At 40.5% G+C, this 19,336-nt stretch overlaps 3 protein-coding genes across 7 annotated transcripts; 2 read left to right on the top strand and 1 right to left on the bottom strand.

The window, feature by feature from the left end:
* Window positions 1-1,811: 1,811 nt before the first annotated feature.
* ppp1r3db (protein phosphatase 1, regulatory subunit 3Db) lies at window positions 1,812-4,572 on the bottom strand. 2 transcript variants are annotated; one of them, XM_064304097.1, is made up of 3 exons: window positions 4,332-4,572; window positions 3,357-3,699; window positions 1,812-3,134 (listed from the first exon to the last, which is right to left on the bottom strand). In XM_064304097.1, exons 2-3 carry the CDS (start codon window positions 3,666-3,668, stop codon window positions 2,751-2,753), a joined length of 696 nt encoding a protein of 231 aa, XP_064160167.1. In that variant the 5' UTR covers window positions 3,669-3,699; window positions 4,332-4,572; the 3' UTR covers window positions 1,812-2,750. The 2 variants fall into 2 exon arrangements, with proteins under 2 accessions (XP_064160167.1, XP_064160165.1); XM_064304095.1 differs by having other exon boundaries at window positions 1,812-3,699; window positions 4,332-4,570.
* Window positions 4,573-4,804: 232 nt separating this feature from the next.
* Window positions 4,805-9,487, top strand: fam217bb (family with sequence similarity 217 member Bb). Of its 2 annotated transcripts, XM_064304093.1 has the most exons (5): window positions 4,805-4,929; window positions 5,253-5,365; window positions 5,576-5,687; window positions 6,977-7,047; window positions 7,159-9,487. In XM_064304093.1, exons 2-5 carry the CDS (start codon window positions 5,259-5,261, stop codon window positions 8,453-8,455), a joined length of 1,587 nt encoding a protein of 528 aa, XP_064160163.1. In that variant the 5' UTR covers window positions 4,805-4,929; window positions 5,253-5,258; the 3' UTR covers window positions 8,456-9,487. The 2 variants fall into 2 exon arrangements, with proteins under 2 accessions (XP_064160163.1, XP_064160164.1); XM_064304094.1 differs by having other exon boundaries at window positions 4,817-5,365; window positions 7,177-9,487.
* Window positions 9,488-9,750: 263 nt separating this feature from the next.
* pdrg1 (p53 and DNA-damage regulated 1) lies at window positions 9,751-13,316 on the top strand. 3 transcript variants are annotated; one of them, XM_064304099.1, is made up of 6 exons: window positions 9,751-9,884; window positions 10,050-10,170; window positions 10,457-10,535; window positions 11,458-11,532; window positions 11,619-11,699; window positions 12,442-13,316. In XM_064304099.1, exons 2-6 carry the CDS (start codon window positions 10,087-10,089, stop codon window positions 12,522-12,524), a joined length of 402 nt encoding a protein of 133 aa, XP_064160169.1. In that variant the 5' UTR covers window positions 9,751-9,884; window positions 10,050-10,086; the 3' UTR covers window positions 12,525-13,316. The 3 variants fall into 3 exon arrangements, with proteins under 3 accessions (XP_064160169.1, XP_064160170.1, XP_064160168.1); XM_064304098.1 differs by lacking the exon at window positions 9,751-9,884 and having other exon boundaries at window positions 10,021-10,170; XM_064304100.1 differs by lacking the exons at window positions 9,751-9,884; window positions 11,458-11,532 and having other exon boundaries at window positions 9,999-10,170.
* Window positions 13,317-19,336: the final 6,020 nt, after the last annotated feature.

The following is a 19,336-nucleotide window of genomic DNA, read 5'->3' on the forward strand; positions in this document are numbered from 1 at the left end:
AATATGTGTTTTATCAAAGAACATAAGTGTGAAGCATTCACTGTACGTTTAATGGCAGATTTATTGTACTTTCACTGCCAGTGACTAAATGGGTCTGCTATATTGGATTTTTCAGCTGAACCGAACAGATACAGGCTACATAAACAGATACAGGCCGTCACCAGGTAAAATTAGTTTCAGAGAAACTGGTCGAGATGTTATAGCCATTTTTCCAAAGTATTGAAAGAATCTTGAATGGTAACGAGGGTCAGTGGACTCCCATGGGCTGTGGAGTCTTGCCCGAAATAAAGCAACAACATATTAATGTCAACTGCTTGTGAAGGTACTTTGGCTGGTGGGTATATTTCTGACAAGTAGCTGAACTTTTTATATACAATCATCCTCTAACCTCAGACACCCTATCTGGATTCCCCGAGATACATTACCATGTTGACTCACTAGCTATATTAACATACAGGATTATTCTGATCACATATAAGATAACTTCTGAGCGCATGGACTGGCTATCAGTGTGTTACAGGAAATATTTACAACCTCAAAAACCTGTCTCTTTCTATGACACTACTCAATCACATGCAATCACCAGACCAGTTTTGTTGGACCTCGTCCATGCATGGAAACACCAAGTTACAATACCCAGTTCTCAGTCATAAATCAATATGCAAGCAATAAATAAATAATCTGTTCCACTCCTAGAAATTGAACCCAACTCTGGACAGATCGAAGCAATTAACTATAGCAGAAATGTTTTTTTTTTTAGTAGGTTATTTTCGGAGAACACCTCATATTAGTGACATGGGAACAGCTGTTGCTGCAAAGGCAGGCAGAGGAATGCCTTCCCATGATGCCCTTTGCCACTGGGGTTGCCAGACAGCTGCACAAGTTTATGGTGCATGCTTGACCTTCGAAGAGCACTCTCTTCAGGTGGCCCTAGGGTCAGATCAGTGGAAACTAATTGAGTGAAAGGGCAAGAGTGACACTGCTTATGGTAGCCGAACCAAAAACGTTGAGGCTGTGAGGTACTGCTCCCCAAGCACTTTATATTCATCTGCGTGTTCACAGCAACACAATCCTCTGCTTATGAAACTGCTTACAACCACAATACTCTGCAAATAAAATAAAATAAAGTATAGATCCTAAAGATCGTCAATGCCTACTGCTCACTAACAAAAACTTTGATTGTGCTACATGCAAGACGGCATAATTACCAATCTGTTGCAAATAAATGTAACGTTGATTTGAATGGTATTGTCTGTGGTTTTGTATGAATATTTTTTTAAATAGCAATTTAGCAATATTGTCTTGCACCTGTGCATGCATATTTGGCAATTGCGACATCAACTAATAATATCTCAAAACTGATATCTCACCAATAGGATGTGAGTAAATTCAAGCATTTTTCTTAACTGATTCAATCAGTTAGATAAGGGATTTCCAGACCATTTCTTCCCAAAGATCATGTTTCCATTATATTATGGCTCTACAGAAGATGATCAGCAAATCATAACAGTTAATAATAATTACAATGATCACACATTAACAAGGATGTCCAAACCAGAAAGGGTAAAAGTCTACTAAGTACTGAATTTAGTGAATATGGATATAAACTATTTCCATTTTGCTGAGCACCTGGGACTCATTTGTGGATATGCAGGGATCCCCAGACCTCGGTTTGGCAAACCCTGAATTAAAGGCCCTCTGGATGCCAGTGCTGCAAAATAATAATTCCAGATTTAAAACAGTTTTCAGTTATTAGATAACTTCAATAAAATTATATCATGCAATAAAAACTGTTAATCATAAGACCAACACACTAACAAAAACATGTTTAATGGGTGCCATTTAGAGAAAAAGCGTCTGCAAAAGCAACAGAATGGCATCTATTAAATAGTAGGCCTAAGTCTATAATTCCAAACCAGTACAGCAAACATAAATGTTTAAGAATTATGCTTTTGTAAGAGACAGATTTAATTTACTCTGAAAGTGTTACTGGACCAAAATCTAACACATTTACCAAGCAAACAACAATCAGAATTGTAATTAGAGTTTCAGATTCTTGCATTTCACCATATTCTCCTCCCAAAGTACTGTGCTAGAGTAGAACACACAAGGGCATTACACTATATACCATTCCATGTCTGTGTGTGATGGGGAATTATACATGATGTATGGTACTTGACCATTTAGAATAGGCCTAATACAGTCAATCATGTTATTTTACAAAACATATAAAACTTTCTTTTTAAAAACCTAACTATAAATCACTGCAGCAGCTCACAGAAGTGACATGCTTCAAATGTAAGTATATTGATGTGTATAGTTGCAAATTAATTTGATTTTTTAAGTATTTACATAGATTTACTTAAGAGAAAAGCTGAGATTTTCAGTGACAGTACAAAATCTAAAATGGAATTATATAAAGTTCCAGAATTTAAAACCAACTTTTCATTTTAGCAACAGATTGAGAAGCAGTCTGATCAATATCAAAATAATACTGAATTATAATCTAAATTGCAAAAGCCATTTTTTTCCACAAAGAAAAAGAAACAGCTGAGAGATGGTTAAGAAACTGCCTGTAAAAATCAAAATATTTTCACAAAAAGTGCATATGTTGCTTTCTGCACAGCAAGTTCATGTTGAAGGACATGTACAGTCCAGGTACACGTACAGTAGATATGGAAAAGTGTCATCTAGCTCATTTATTCAGTGATATCTGAGGAAATTTGTGCTTGACAGCACCTAGTGGCCAGTCATATGAAGTGCACCATGCTATCCTCACACTCCCTGGGGACGGTTAGTTTGTAGCTGTGGCAGGTCAGCTTGTAGTTTTGTCCATTATTGTTGTCCCAGAATTCAGAGCCCCCCACTTGGAAGCAAATGGCAAACTCCAGGAGGGCTCCAGGCTGCAGGATGAAGGGTGGAACTGGCAGGCGGAAACGAAAAATATCTGAGTCTGGCTCGCCGGCCATTCGGTTCCTAACAACAGAGGACACCCAGCTTGCCTTTGAGTCTCCTTTGCTCCTCCAGTTGGTGAAAGAGTAGTGCACCATGACCTCTTTCTCAAAGGCCAAGTTGAGGACTTGTGCAGTGCCAGTGATGCCCAATTCAGAGCACAGGACCCGCTCCAGGCACACCTGCTGACGACACAGAATGTTCAAAAAATTTGGCTGTTCTCCCAGATTCTCAGGGAATGCGGGCTTAAAATAGGGCAAAGAAATTTCCAAGTGCTTGCCAGAAGCCAGCTCGGAGTTCATTAGAAGCCTGGAGATGACATGCTGAGGCACTAAGGGGTCTTCGCCAGCTTTGAATACCTTAACATCCTCCAGATCCAAGCCCAGAGAGTCCACAAAACGCACCTGCATTCTGGTGGATCTTCTCCTTTGCTCCCTGGTAGAGGGCAGGGACTGTGCACGTCTCCGTATGATGGGTTTGGGTGTGGGCTCAACGGAAAGACTCCGCCCAAAAACAGCCTCCCTGGGTGGGGGTGTCCTTGGGCTGGGTGGTCGGATCTTGACAGGTTTTCTCTCTGCCTCTGGCTTCAAAATTTCCCCCAGTCGAATAGTGACAGGTGGCCTGGACACAGTACTCAAACCACTGGTGTTAGCCAGTTCAATCCCACTCTTGCCAGGGAGGGACTTCTCTTGCCACCATCCACCACCCTTCGCCATACTTAACCCACACAAAAGTGCTCTGAGCCACCTTGCAGTTACAAAATGACATAGAAGAAAACGGATACACTCAATGACAATTTACGAATAAACGTTTAAATAAACGTACATTTTGACTCTATTACTGAGAAGAAAATGTTAGATACACGATCATTAGATTGCCTAATTGCAGCGACATTGCTTTTCTTCTCGTCGCAGGTTTCCCAACTAACGTAAAACATTAGCCACAACATTAGAAACAAGTAATAATTTGAAATAGGAAAAGCAAAACTTTAAAAATGACTGTCACTGACCACCTAATACAGTTTCGCCCACCTACGGTAGCAGACAGTTCAGTTTATGCAATATTTAGCCAGTTTGAGGACCAAGCTTGCTAAACTATAACGTTTATTGCATCGTTAAATGCAACCATTTATAAATTCTATATTAACAAGGGATCTAACAAGCAGACTTCATGCTACTGGTTTAAGTATGCGAAGTTTATTTAGCTAGTTACATTCCCGAGTACTTGCAGAACTTTTCCTGACACATTACGGCACTCGCGTCACTGCCCAAGTTCCTTTGCTCTACTGCGGGAACCAACGAGGATCGACAGTTTACGCTTGACTTGTCTAGACATCTCAAGTTCAAAAATCACAGATGGTGACAGGAGGCGTGTCTTACCTGAATTTTATAGCTATCTAGCACTATCTTTGTTCTGTCTACAACGGAGAGGAACAATGCAAACCAGTCAACGCGTGGCAAATTATCAGGATCACAAATAACCCATGTTGGAGCTAAAAATCAAACTCTTCTCAGATCGCTGACTAAATTTACCCAAAAAATTAACTGAGGAAGTCACCCCATTCGTCTACACGCTTTCGCTTCATAAAGTGGATGTTACACAACTGACGTAACTAGCTAGCTACAACCCTTGACATTTAAATTACCGAAGGTTATTATGGGAAGTGTAGTATCAACTTTAGTGGCGAACAGAAAAGCCGTGTTTGTATTGCGAATGCATAGAGAACGTATCCAGAGGCATAAATGTTTTAGTTTTTAATACCCGATTTTAATACGCGCATTTCAGGATTTATTCACCCCTAATCCCCAAACTTTGATAAATTAAGTGAGCATGTTTTTTTGCTTACTACATTCCCCATCATGCTCTGCTCGTGATGCGAAAACAGCTGGACGCAAGAAACATCAGGTCAGATAAACAAACATGGGCTCGAAATAAATGGAGAGGTCTTCGCTCACAAAGAGCACGTTAATTTAACAAGTAAGAAAGAATATACATATATATGTGTGACTGTTCCAGGCATAGTTTAGTAAAAGGAAACATTTTTCCCTCGACAACTGCAGCCAAGTAAGGTCATACATGGAGATATTACGTCGCTAAGCAGAACTATTAAGCTATGCGTTGTATTGAGGGGAGCATCAACCAGCCGTGTTAAATTGGGTAATTTATTCTGGCTTCGGAAAAAAACGACGTATATATATATAAAAAAAAACAGAACGCTGTTTTCCATCCTAGCGGGGCCACCTGAGGCTTCGGGTGAATTGCCTGAGCAATGTAGCTAGAAACACGGCGCTCTTTTTCAGCGAACGATGGGACCTATACTTCAGGAACGAGCAACAACAACTGCCTTCAAGAAGATTTCTGTTAAGGAAAGAATCCGGACAAAGAATTCTGGGATCAACAATCAAATGGCAAGGTAACAATTAATGACGGGTACCATACGCATCACATATTGTGTGTGAGAGACTGCATGTTGAGCAAATTTAAAGCTATAACCTCCTTTTCATAACTTTTTTGTATGTTTCATTTCTGGATTGATGTTTGGAACATTTTTATATATTCCCATGTTCATTTAGTATGCCTTTTAAAAAGACAATGCAAATAAACATTCGTTTATGTTTTACAGCTCCAAGAAAGGGAAAGTGGGTCAAAATTGCAGGCCCCAGAAAAAGGCAGGAGCACAGCCAAAATATTCTTCTGCACAGGAGGGCAAGGACCCCTCTCCAGCCCCAGAGACAGTAAGTGGGAAGCCTGCAGGGTGAAAGCAGAAAGAAGAGCAAGCCTCCTTATAGCTGAGTTCTCTTGAGAGAAACTCCTGCATTGCTGTCTTTTGGTAGCATGCCATTTGGTAGCATACTGTAGGCTATATAGTATCTGATGAAAAATACGTTTTCAACGTACAAAAATGCCGAGTTACTCACACATACAGAGCACTGGCTATAGGTCATTACTTAAAATCTTGGACTGCCGTTAAAAGTATTGATATCAAAATTGTGCCAAGTTACATGAAACAATATTGGCTATTTTAGCCCACACAAATTAAACAAGCTGTTTTCTTAAGCAATGCTAACCAGAGGTGCCTAAATTGTTTCAAGTAACTTTACCTTTACGTTATATACTGGATCTGTCATCTCGTTATCAAGGTAGCCAGTGTTAAACTCGGTCAAAATGGCGAAAGCAGAACTGTCTAAAGTGTAGGTGTATTTTATTTGTATTTCAGAAATATAAATGAGTTTATCGCAAAGATTATACAGATGCAAAAGCGATAATTAAATTTTTTAGTTACCCAGCAAGGCAGTACAATGAGTGAGAGGTTTTCTTGAGTCCGAGGGGGGGACTACAACTGCTCTTTTAAACAACTGCACTTCTATGTCCATTTTGCATGTGTATCTGATGTTTTTATTGGCTGATGTAGCTAAATGTCCTACGGGGAGACATTCTTTGTGGGCTGGGAGCATTTGTGATGATGTAATCAGGCAGGAAAAAAAGAAGGAAGAAACGCAAAATCCCCTTAGTTTGGGGCTTAGTTGTGTGAATATGTGAAGTTGTTTGTGCATTATGTCTGTTGAAATGGGGACAGAAGGTACAGAAACGAATGTTTTGAAGAGAGTCTTTGGTCATTGTGGTTATTTCTGTAGGAAACCCTGAAAAGTGCCAAACTCTTGGTGTTGCATAGGTATGGGGCATGCCACCCCGCCAAGGCATAATTTGGCGGGATGGCATACCTGCCATCCCAGTGATGCAAGCCAGTATTGCAGCAGAATTCACTGCAGGTGAAATGGGCTACATTTCTGTCTATCTTAAAACATATTTTTCACACATTTAAAGCTGACTTTAATTTTTTCTTTTGCAATCCCAGTGTCAGTAACAGCATAACATCACATTTACAAACATATAATTTGATTATATTACTATTATTGATTCTGTTAAAATAGCAGTAGTACTAGCTTGAAGCTCAATGTCCAATCTATATATCATGGCTTTCATACTTGTTAGGTTGAATAGCCTTTCTTTAATATGTCTGCAGGGTTCACAGCAGAAGGGGAACAGGGCTAAACCTGACACTCACTCCATCACAGACAACCACAGTCTGCTCAGGTGAGCTCAACTAGAGGACTTTTCTGGGTTCAAGGGTCTGTTGTCTTTTTCATGCATTCTTACCTTTCCACTTATAGAAAGGCCTCTGTGCTTTGACTAACACAATGACAGTGTGCCTTGCCCATGCAGTGCAGCGCTGGTCCAGAAGTCTCTGGTGTCCCCACCTAAAGAGAGAGCTGAGGACAGAGAGCTGGGTTCACAGTGCCGTGGTGAGAACGACAGAACCCACTGGGGTCAGGGGAAGAGCCGGCGGGCGCTGTCCCTCCCCCTGACCCCCCGCTCTGAGCTGCAGCAGGAGCTGCTGGAGCGACAGGCCCCCACCCTGGAGGCTCTGCAGCTGTACGAGCATGAGGAGGACACGGACAGTGCCAGCGACCTATCCGATTCAGAGAGGCTTCCTGTTCTTCCCTCCCCCTGCACCCCCCCTCACCTCAACCTGAGGGCTGAGGTCATCAACCCCAATGACTTCCACCCACCCTTCCCCGGCCCTCGTGGGCTAAACCATGGCAGCTACAGCTACCCAGACTTCCTGCCCCCGCCTTTCAACACCTGGAGCCTCCGGCAGCTGGCCCTCTTCCTCAATACTGAGGGCCGAGGGGCACCCCGGCCCAGGCCTGTGGGCAAGCTGGAAAAGTACCTGGAGCGGCTGCTGCAGCTGGAGTGGCTCCAGATCCAGACAGTCCAGGAGGAGAATGGCAAGCCTGTGGCCCCTGTGTCTGCCAGCCGCCCCCGACCTCACACCGCTCCCCCCGCTCGCCTCAGCTCTCCCAAGAGCCTCAGGCAATGCCAGCGTGCCTTTCCCCTTGCTTTCCTTTCTTCCTTGGGGAACCCCTCCACCATGCAGCTCTCGGGCCGCTATTGTCCGCACTGCCGCATCCGCTACCCTTTCTGCAACGGGACCTGCCGCTCTTACGCCTACCAGCGCCACTCGCGGCTCAGCCCCCTCCTGGAGCGCCGGGCGCAGGCCAGCGTCCCTCCTAAGCGCAGCAGCAGTGAGAGCCGAGTCCCGGCTCCCGACCCTGGGCCGGCCACGTGGGGGAGAAAGCCAGGGAGCCCGATGACTGGGAACGGCCACCTAAAGCGAATGCAGGCTGTGGGAAACATTCGCAACCCTTCGCCAGTCCAGAGTCCCACCGGCAAACTCCAGCCAGCCCCTAGGAACACCAGTAATGGGGCTGGGACCGGCAGGCCAAAGGGACAGTCGGAGGGCAAGGGTGCCCGCTATGGCAGTTTAAGAGAGGTTAGCCCAATGAGGAGTGGAAATGAGAGGAAGAGAGTGGGCATGGTTGCACAAGAGCCAAAACCATGTGCTGCCAAAACAGCCAAAGCTCATTCTCCCGTCACCAAGGGCCCGCCCACTGACAGGCCCAATGGGAAGGTGAAACACGTTGAATTTGTCACTAATTAGCACTATGTGAATTTTTCCCAGTCCCTGAGGGCCTCAATTTCCCTTGCACTATAAAAAGTCTTGAATGCATCAGAAAAATATCCTTGTGTAAATTAAATACCACAATTGACAGAAAAATAAATAGCTTCTTCTGTGTGCTGTAATAATCTACCAGTTAGCGCACAGTATTATTGCCATCAATTATTGAAGGCTCACTTATAGCGAGGTATATTTGCTTTAAATACAAACAAAAAAAGAACACAATATCTTTTCAAAAATGGTCTTAGACTGAATAAATGGTTTTTCATTACTAAAGTCAGTTTGATGATCAGAAAACAAATAAGCTTAAATGTTGAATTATTACTTATATTTTTTAATGTTGTCAGTTGCTGTCAGTATGTCAAGCTATAGAAATCAAGCAAAAAAAAAAAAATGCATATATATTTTGTTGTGTTGTGTAAAAAATTCATAATGATGTATGAAGAGCTTGTGTACGTCTCCCTCCATGTCAGTTATACACTGCAGGAGTAACAACGTTGAATGAAGTATCCATATATTTTACTACTATGAACGGTTTTGATAAGCAGATAAATATATTTAAATTGTAATAGTTACTGAAATATTGAAAATATCAGATATTTCTTGATGTGCATTTTGCATCGTTTACACTTATGTGATGTGTTTTTTTTTTTCCATAGGACAGTAGGTTAGCTTTTATGGTCTTCATTTCTGTAATGATTATGTGAATGATCTCTAGTTTATTGAAAAAATTGATTTAGTTTAGGTGCACTGTGTTTTGTGCAGTAGCATGCAATACACGTTTGAATGTCACAAATAAATTACTGAATTATTTTTACTCTATCATCCACAATTAACATAATTGACATGATTGTGAATGCTTATTTTCATAAATCAGGGAAAAACAGATAAAACAAGTCTGTTGCCTCATATTTTAAGATTATAGGCTACTCAAGATCAAAGAAATGTACGCATTATCAAGTTGTTTTGAATGCCTCCATTTGTAAAGCATGAATAAATTATTTTATTTGCTTATTTTATTTGTATTTAATGTGTAGGACATTAGTATACATTGCATTTGAGAGAACAACCACGTGTTAGAAAAGACATACAATATCCTTAAATTTAATAAAACACACAGGAGCGGAGAATGTAATAGGACGACTGAGCTTGACCTGTGGCCACAGCGGCATTTAAAATATGCACACAATTTCACACATAGCGAGGTAAATGAGGTCGAACAATCTTAAACATGAGTGAATTAAGACACAGCAACAACATACGGCATTAATGGCAAATAGCAAGGGCCACAGGGTAGGACTACACAGGCACACACAGCAAACCATGTCTGCACCCGTATGCCCTGTCTGGTGGTTTTGTGATGCACAGAAGGCTACAGTATTCTGAAACTGGAAATTCGATGAAAATTAGCGTAAGTGAACGATTTCCACCTTTCTGGACAGCGCTGACATTAGCTCGGTAGTTTACACATTAACGCTTTTATGGAGACAGAAAAGGCAGAAAATGACAGACATTGTGTCTAACCAGATGAATCCGGAACTATGTTTCACGCAGTCGTTGTTTCCATTTTAAGTAGGACTCGGACAGTATGGTGATTAGAATCTGAATACATCATGGAGGAGGAATCACAAAGCATATTGAAATATTTGACCGAAGTTGAAGTGGCGGCAGAAGATGTTCTTTCTGATAAACAACAGGTGAAATTCAGAGCAAAGAAAATCAAATTATAGCTAGATACGTTTAAAGAGTAAATACGGACTGTTGTTTGGGATAGTCTAATGGACAATGGAGCCAATCGCTACTAGTTAGTAGGCTAGGAAGTATAGCTAACGTTAGACAAAGCAGCCATCAAACATTTTTGTACGTTAACGTTAGCTTTTGCTAGCAGTGTTAATAGTAGACGTTGTTGCACCAACTAGCTAGCTTCTCGCAGTCTAGCTCCGTAGGTACAGTAGAGTTACCCGAAATTGTTTTGTATTTCAGATTGTTGACCTCGACGTGAAACGACACAGAAATAGAGAAGCACTCAGTGCGCTCCGGGATGTCAGCCAGCAGTCCGAGGGTAAAATTCTGTTTAACTGCACTACAAATGGCCTTAAAATACGTCACTGTCAGGCCATTGCTGCCCAACCCTGTTCCTGGAGATCTAACGTTACAGTCGTATAGGTTTTCACCGTAACGAAGCACACCTCATTCAACACTGGAGAATGGAGATCTCGTTGAGCTGCTAATTAGGTGTTCTTAATTAGGATTGAAATGGAAACCTAAAGGAAGGCAAATTTCCGGGAACAGGGTTGGGCAGCCCTGCTGCAGGCTCTGGCTAGCTAATGATGCTTATTAAATATAAAGTAGTTTGATATCCAGCTAATTCAGGGGTGTCCAGTCTTATTCGAAAAGGGCAGACTCCTCCAATACTAATGAACTACTCGTGGTCTTCAGTCAAGACCCGTCAAGTAGAATCAGGTGTCATATGCTCTACCTGTCAAACCCGCTCTCAGCCGGCCCTCTTTAAAAAAAAAAATGTTTTAAATAAGATTTTTTAAAAACCCTGACCCCCTCTGCTAGCTAGCTGCATGTTTTGTAGCAAGCTTGTGATATATTAGAGCTTGCATGCTAAAGGGCACTAACTTTTAGTTAAAATGATATAACTTTTTAGAACGCTTTTGAGTCATTTGCTTAAAGATTGCTCATTATTTGTGATTAATGGGGTGAAAGTTAACACAGGGATCTCACTCAGATTCTGGAGGGCTGCGGTGTCTGCTGGTTTTTGATGTGTTCCTGCACTTAATTGCTTAATGTTGAGCCTGCAAACCTTGTTTCCTAGGCCTAAAATGGCTGCTGGTTTAAAATGCTGTAAATCTAGTTGGCTGGATGAAATATTCCAGACAAAACTCTTACTTGGTTCTGTCTAATGCCATCTACCTTTTCTGGTGACTACATTTTACATGTTCACTAACTTTTTGTTTCCCAAACGTGTCTTACAGAAAAAGTAAAGGTTTGCTTTGGGAATATGTTCATAAAACTACCCAAAGCTACAACAAAGCACATGATTGAAAAAGGTAAACGATGCTAACAACAAATTGCTATTTATTTTAAAATGTATTAATTTATTTTAAGTTCTCATGATGGTGTGTTATCTGAATAGACCAAGAGCAGTTGGACAAGGAAATAAGTGATCTTCGTAACCGTCTGAAAGCAAAAGTAAATCATCTCAATGACCTACAGGGTAAGGGAGACCATGGTTTGTTTTTTAAACTGCAATTCCACCCTCGCCACTCTTGTTGAGGGACAACTTTAACAGCTTTTACATTAACAGTAATGCTGCTCTTTTGGGCCATTCTCTATATTTTTCACATGACTTATCATATTTACATGAATTTCAGTAGTATTGGTTTGTGCCAATTTAAGATGTTTGAGCTACTTTTTGTACCTGCCCATGCTGCCTTGCCTTCTGATATACTTGCTCTACAGACATGATTCAAGTGTAATTTGAAAGGTTTTTTTTTTTTTTTTAATGAATAATGTTCGATATTTGTTAGAAGTAATTGAATATGCCTCTGAAATCCCTTTGTGGCAGCTGTCCTTGATGCAGTGATGCTCTCTACAGTTTTTATACACTGTGCCTTGTGCCAGCACCAACTGGTAAGGGACCGGTTGGGAAACCTAAGGGACTAATGTCACCCAATTCCACTGGCATGTTGTCCACCCACTTCCACTAGTTAAGAATCTTCCCGGTCATGTTGGTGCCTGTGATCTGCCTGTTCAGGTATTGATAAGTGCAAGTGGACCTACCCTTTTCTAAGTCCTAAATTTTCAAAAAGACCAGCTTGATGGCTTACAGTTTTGTGATTTGCTGAGACAAATGCCAGACTTTCAAAGAGTCCAGGCATTTTCTTTGTAAATTACTTGAATGCATAGAATACTAAAGATGTGGCAGCTGGGTTTCACTTTTATTTGTTTGTCTTTAGGAAAACCTGAGCTGACTGGGTACAACCTCTCTCCTCTAACAAGCAATGAGATTAAGGCAATCCACAGCCTCTTGAAGAGATGAGTGTCACTACTGGGTTGTCTTGGGCAGAGACTGCAAGTGAACTTGACATTCTTTGGGAAATTGAGGAATTTTTGAAGTGGATGCTTGAATACCAGGCTGTGCAGACTGAAGAGATGAATTGCCTTTTTTTCCAGAGCTGGAGGCAGAGTCCTGTATTGCATCTTCTGTAGACTACCACATGGTTGATGTGACTGGAATCAAAAACTGAGATGCCATTTTTCCATATTAATTAATTATTTGTAATATTACATAAATGGTAAAATTCTCCAGTTTTGTACCTATAATTTTACCAGTACTTAGCCTAGGAGGAAAATCTCACTTTTTCCCTTTGCCCTTGGTGATTCAGTTTAACATAAGACAAAGACATGAGGACAAAGTATACAAAATGATAGCCATACATTCAAGAAAAGCATTCTTGTGTTTATTGGCCGATTGAATGGCTGTGATGTAGCCTTTTTATATCCGCCAACAAGCTTATGCTAGAGCAGTGGTTCCCATCCTCGATACTGTGGGTAAATCCCTTTAAACAGGAAAAGCACCCTAATTAAAAAATGAACTTGTTAAAATTCTGGGATTGCAATTGTGCTTGGAACAAAAACCAGCATGCACTGGGGTACTCCTGGACTGAGGTTGGGAACCACTGTGCTAGATCATTCTTTCTTACAGCAGTCTTTCATCCAGCTCACTCACCCAACTGATGTTGACAAATTTATCGAACTCCATAAGTGATCAACTCAAATTTATCAAAAAATTATTATTAGGGACTTGAATAAATGAAACAACTTTAAAATGCTTGATTTTTTTGTTGCACATTCTCTTAATATGTAATTTTATTTAAACTAGGCATTTGTTTTACAGACTGTTCTACTCAAAATGGGTGAAAAAAAAGGAATTTACCCTACCATGTCAGTTAAGCTATGCTCCTCCCTCATTAAGTTTATGTGAATAGGTGGTAGGGCTACAGAAGACTCCACATGGACAAACTTGTACTGTGTGTTTGCAGCAGGTTGGCACACTGGAAACACCGACACCTGAAACAATAGCAAAAACATACGTGCTGTTTCCAATCTAATTAATGACTCACCATTGCTGGAGTGACTGCATTCCATAGTTGTTTTACACCTGGAATCATGCGTTGTCAACTTCACATTTTTTGGACCCATTTGGCCTAGGAACTAGCAAAGGAGGCAAGGAAAGGAAGCTGGGAAGGAAAATAAGCAATTGGACTCAACGCCTTGTTTCAGAAGTGCTTTATAAGTCTTCAAGGTGTTTAAGCACCCCAGGTCTGTGACTGTCACAATAGATTCCTTTTGGTCAATGAAATGTGGTAACATGTTACAAGACATGATAATCAGCATGACCGTGTTTTTAATGAAAGAAAATGACAAAACTTGGTACCAAAAAGGTTTTAAACTACGTGGTGAATTTGTTGCAGGAGTAAGATTGTTGTTTGTGAATGTCCCAGATGGTGAATGACGGAGTGCTAAGTCAAGCCTCTAATATGCAGATGGCACAAATGGCTGGCTCTTGGTTGACAGATTGTGTTTATCCCTGTCTATGATTTTCTATTTTCACACGATATGACATTCAAGATTAAATAACATGTAATCACCTGTAGTGCTTATGCAATGGTAAGTAACTTCAAACTACTGCCAAAATATTAAATAGCCAAAATCAGTTCACATTTTTAAAAATACAAGAATCACATTATGGTACATGCTTTTTTTGATATTCGGAATACTCAATGTAAGAGCCTGTCAGCTGCACTGGCTGTAATTTGCACTCTAATTGACTGGCCTTTCCTGCTTGTTTCAGAGTAGTGGTTTCACTCTGATGGACCATATACGTGGCTAATTAAAATTAACCTTATATTATTGTTTGCACTGGTGTATCCATGAATGCTTATATGTACTGTGCCCTCCAAAATTATGGTAACGGTGGAGTGATATTTCTGCTAGGCATTTTGATTTGTGATCGAAAGTACAGACAATCAGCTTTCATTTCATGGTATTTACATGCATATATGTTTTACTGTTTTACAGAAACAGCTGTTTTTCTGTTGAGTCTCCCTATGTTCAGCACTGCAAAATTTAAGTTAATGGATGACTGACAGGTGTCAATTGTTGATAAGATGTTTCCTTTTGTATGGATTGTTCACTTATAAAAGCAGTGAGTGTCTAGTCTTGGTTTTAGCCTTGTTTTAATCTGTAGAGGTTGCATTTGGAGTCAGAGGTATATGCCATCATGAAGAATAGGTTTTGAAAAAACTCTAAAACAATGGTCAGTGACATCACCAGCAGTCTCCAGAGGGCAGGGGTGAAAATTTCACAAGCTACCATGTACAGAAGTTGATTAGGGTATAATTCTAGAGGCTTCACTGAAAGATGTAAACCTTGCATCGGCAGCAAGATAGAAGGATTAGAATTTGCCAAAAAAAAAAAAGATGAGCCAGAATAATTCAGGAACAAAGATTTATGAACATATGAGACCAAAATAAACATTTACCAAAGTGATGGAAAGCTGAAAGTGTGGAGAAAGGGAGGGACAGCCCATGATACAAAGCATACCACCGTATCTGTGAAACACGTAGGAGGTAATGTCGGCTTTGGCATGTATTGCTCCTTCTGGAATAGGCTCACTCGTCTTTATTGATGATGTAACAGAAGATGGCAGCATTAGGAGGAATTTGGAAGTGCACAGACAGATTTTGTCTGCCGATGTACAAAGGAATTCCTCCAACCTTCCACTTACAGCAAGAGAGTGACCCCATACACACTGCATGCGCAATCAAAGCATTGAACAATGGAAAAAAGTGGAAAGGTTTGGGCTTGTTTTTGGACCAAGTCTGTCATCTGATTTAAATTCAATCTAACAGACATTTCACTTGCTGAAGGTAGACTGAAGACAGAAACCCCCCAAAACAAAGATCAACTAAAAGCAGCTGCAGTGAAGGCCTGGGAAGGCATTTCCAAAGAAGATACCAAACGTTTGGTGATTTCAATGGGTCGTAGACCTGTCGAAATTACTGCATGTAAGGGCTATGCAACCAAATATAAGACTTAATTGCTTTTATTTATTTTGAAGTTAATCAAAATGGGGGGACTCAGCACAAAAACAGCTGTTTCTGTGAAATGGTAAAAGATATAGGCATATAAATGCAAGTGAAATCCTTCTGGAGACATGATAATCATACCAGAATTCATAATACCCCATGTCAGACATCCATGGGTGACCGTGCATTTTATGGAGATATTTGTATGGTGCTACCACTAGGTGTCAGCATCTCTCAATAAAGAAATTCACCGTATAACTTGAGGGGAAAGTCTTCTTGCTCTTTAATTACTAAATGCAAGAGTGAGCAAGTTTCTGCATTAAGTTTCTGTTCTGGCAACTGAGTAACTCAAAGCTGGATCCTCTCACAATATGACCTCAATCTGAAGAATCTTTTAGAAAAATGCTCCTTGTGCATTGTGTATTGAGTAATTTTTTCTGAACATTGTTTTGACTTGTTCCCAAGTGTCTTGGAGTTGATTTTGTGATTCCATATCAGTAAACATATTGTGGAAGAATTACATTCACATAGTATTTACCTTGCTGTTCCAATAAATGAATGTAATTACCTGTGTGAACACTGCAAATGCAATTTGATGCCAGTACAATAGCAGCTATCGGCTTTGTGTTGCACTTATTTGACATTAACATGGATGTAATAGTCAGTCATTTTGTTTTTCACATTGCATTTTAATGTATTTCTTATGGGGTACAGTCTGCGTTGTGATAAACTGAGCTCCTGTGAGGGCAGGAAAATTAATTAAGGATAGCACATAAACTGGATATACAAACTTCAGCTGGTTGGAAGGTCTTGGAACCAATGGTGGACTCAGAAATAAACACCATACAGTTTAGCCAAGGAAGCCAACTACAGTTGAATCCTGAGAGCTGAGAAGAAAAACCTTAAAACAATGGTCAGTGACATCACAAACACAGTGCAGGGGTGAATCTCAAACCACCATACACAGAAGACTTTCAGAGCAGAATTATAGAGGCTACACTACAGGATGCAAACCTGCAACAATCGAAAGGCCAGATTAGATTTTGCCAAAAAATAAAAAATACAGATCAGCCAGAAAAGGTTGACATGAGACCAAAATGAACCTTTACCAATGTGATAGAAAGCTGAACGTGTGGAGAGAGAAACAACTCATGATCCAAATTATAATACACATTCTTTTTATTATGCACATTATTATGCATTTTAATTTACTTCTTATGAGGTACTGCTTTGTGATAAATTGAGTTCCCTTTAGCTTCTAATAATTTCATATTTGAGAGTACCTACAGTGATTGATACAATTCAGGATACGAAGGCATAAGCCATTCATTTCCTGTGGAAATACCTGAATATGCACCATGTGGCGTGTGCATATAGGATGCGTTTTGTATCTGAAATGCATTTTTTGGTTTAAAATGCGCTGTATGAATTAATTAATTTCCTGAGGGATGCAGACATCACCCCTGTTACTGAGAATGAAGTGTAGTCCACTTTAGTTGATGTCAGTATGAACAAAAAAGTAAAAATGCAGGTGGTTATATCCCAATAAGGTTATTCCTGCATGTGGAGTGAGCAGTTGTGTGTGAGAATGGTTGGGGCAGAGTAAACTGGGTTGCCCCATGAGGCTTTGAGAAGCTGGCGAGGTCTGGAAATAGACTTGCAGGAGAGGACATGAGACGCTCCTGGCAGTGTTAGTGGGAGAGACAGGAATGCTCACATGATCAGTCCTACACTCACCTTGTTTATGGGGTTGCGTGCCAGGACTCTGAGACCTGGAGAGGGCCCAGAACGATGAGTCCATAACTAAGTGGAGGGCTGGAATCTCACTGGTTCCACCTGCACCTGGCATTAACTGCTGTGTGCATTAAAGTTGTGTAATCGGGATGTAAATTATTTTAGTATGTGTAACCTTTGTAAACACACATACTTAGCATTGCTGTTCAATATCATTTCTCACTCTCTGATAACATGTCTTTGTAGAATGCCAATGGAGGAAGACATTGATGGCATGCCCTGTGCAATGCTGAATTAGACTGAGCAGAAACACGGTGCTTTATCTTTGTCACGTCACAATTAGATATCATAAAAATCCCAAAATAACATTCTGCTCATATTTTCTGCGATATTATTCATGGCTTGCTAGCCAGACACCACTGTTGGTGCCAGATCATCAACCCTATGCGACCCAGTGCTGCAAAAATGCAACATTTCTTTTCAGGCACCCTAGAGACACCGTTTTTGCCAAATTTCAGTTTAGAACAACATTGTCCAGTTCCTTAGGCCCTATACTATATTTTTTTTGCAATATATTTGTAGTGAAACATTTTCAAATGTTGAACAGAGAGTGTCTAGAGCACACACATCAAGGCTTATCAAGCACACCCCCTTTGTCTCTCATAACTTCTTGTTTTCCCACCACTTGAAGTAAATTACCACCAACATTTGTTATTGGAATGCCAAATGTGTGTAGTGCATGTAGATAATCAATTTAGGTAAAACAAAGCCATGACAGTTATAGCAAGCCGTTTTAATAGTAAGTCTTACTTTTATTGGTAGTGTTGCAAAATGCAACATTGGGGCAGCAATAGGCTCATTATTAAATTATGTAAGAGCTGTGTGTCTGGTAATGTTCCATGAGTTGTGATGAATGTTAGGCTTGAGTCATTATTGTGTTAAACTGGACCAACACCCCCCTTTGTTGTCCCCCCATCCCCCTACCCCCACCCTTATCACCCCCTTTTTAAATACAGGAATGATAGTATTAGCCCTCCATTTCCCACAAGTTATAGTGTATTTTATGCTTGCATCATTATTAGGTTAGGTAGTTGGAGGGTAATATTTACAACATGTTCAGAAATTTGCACCAAAACATAAAAAAAAAAAATTCCAACATTCTTCATTAGAGGCCTCTTACAACAAGGTTTCAAGAGTAAAAAAAAATTCAATAGCATCAATGTGTGGGTCTCATAGGGTTAAATAGCACAGAAGCTAGCAAGATTAACTTAATTGTCTGATCTAATAGCTGTGAGCTTTGCTGACTCATATCTCATGGTGTATGGGTGGAGCTGTTGAACAGAACAGACAGTTGCAATGGTCACAGGCTGAACTCCGGTTTGAGCAGCACAGTTATGTAGACATTGGTTTCTGAAAACAAACAAGAAAGATCCTTTTTAATAGTCAGTAAATCAAGTGACCTCTAGCTATTTTCTGAAACAAATAGTCTATTTTCAAGTAGCAAGAGATTGGAAGAAGAGGTGGGGGTGGAAGTACGTAGTTTGAGTTGGCTGACGTTCCACGTGAAGACGTGCTGCCCACAGGTTGTGTGGTGGCTCCAGTTTTTAATGTTTCTGCTTGGACTTCCCCATCATCATCAATCCTTCCTTATTTTACTCTGCAATGAGTGTGTCAGTTGCCTGGCCGTCCACCGTGAATAAAATTGGATCACTCTTATCTGTGAAACACATTTTTCTAGTAAGTAGACATCCCCAGGAAGGTTAAATATTATTACCCTCTGAATATTGTTCTTGCCAGTCAGAGTGCCAAGCAGTAATCTGATTCCTCCTGGTGTCCTCATGGTAAACTCCCTTTTTATAGAAAGTAAAACTTTGACTGTACAGTGCTGGTGATTAATGCAAATTAGTTTTATCAACAGAAAAAGTGAGGTGTTTAGGACCTGTTTAATCAAGATTATGTTTCCCTGTTCAGTATGGAGAAGGCTATTCATTTTTTTCAGTGAAGTGTTGTTCTAAGATAGGGGAAA

Source organism: Anguilla rostrata, chromosome 13 (genome assembly GCF_018555375.3).
Source record: "Anguilla rostrata isolate EN2019 chromosome 13, ASM1855537v3, whole genome shotgun sequence".
In the NCBI taxonomy this organism is placed as follows: Eukaryota; Metazoa; Chordata; class Actinopteri; order Anguilliformes; family Anguillidae; genus Anguilla; species Anguilla rostrata.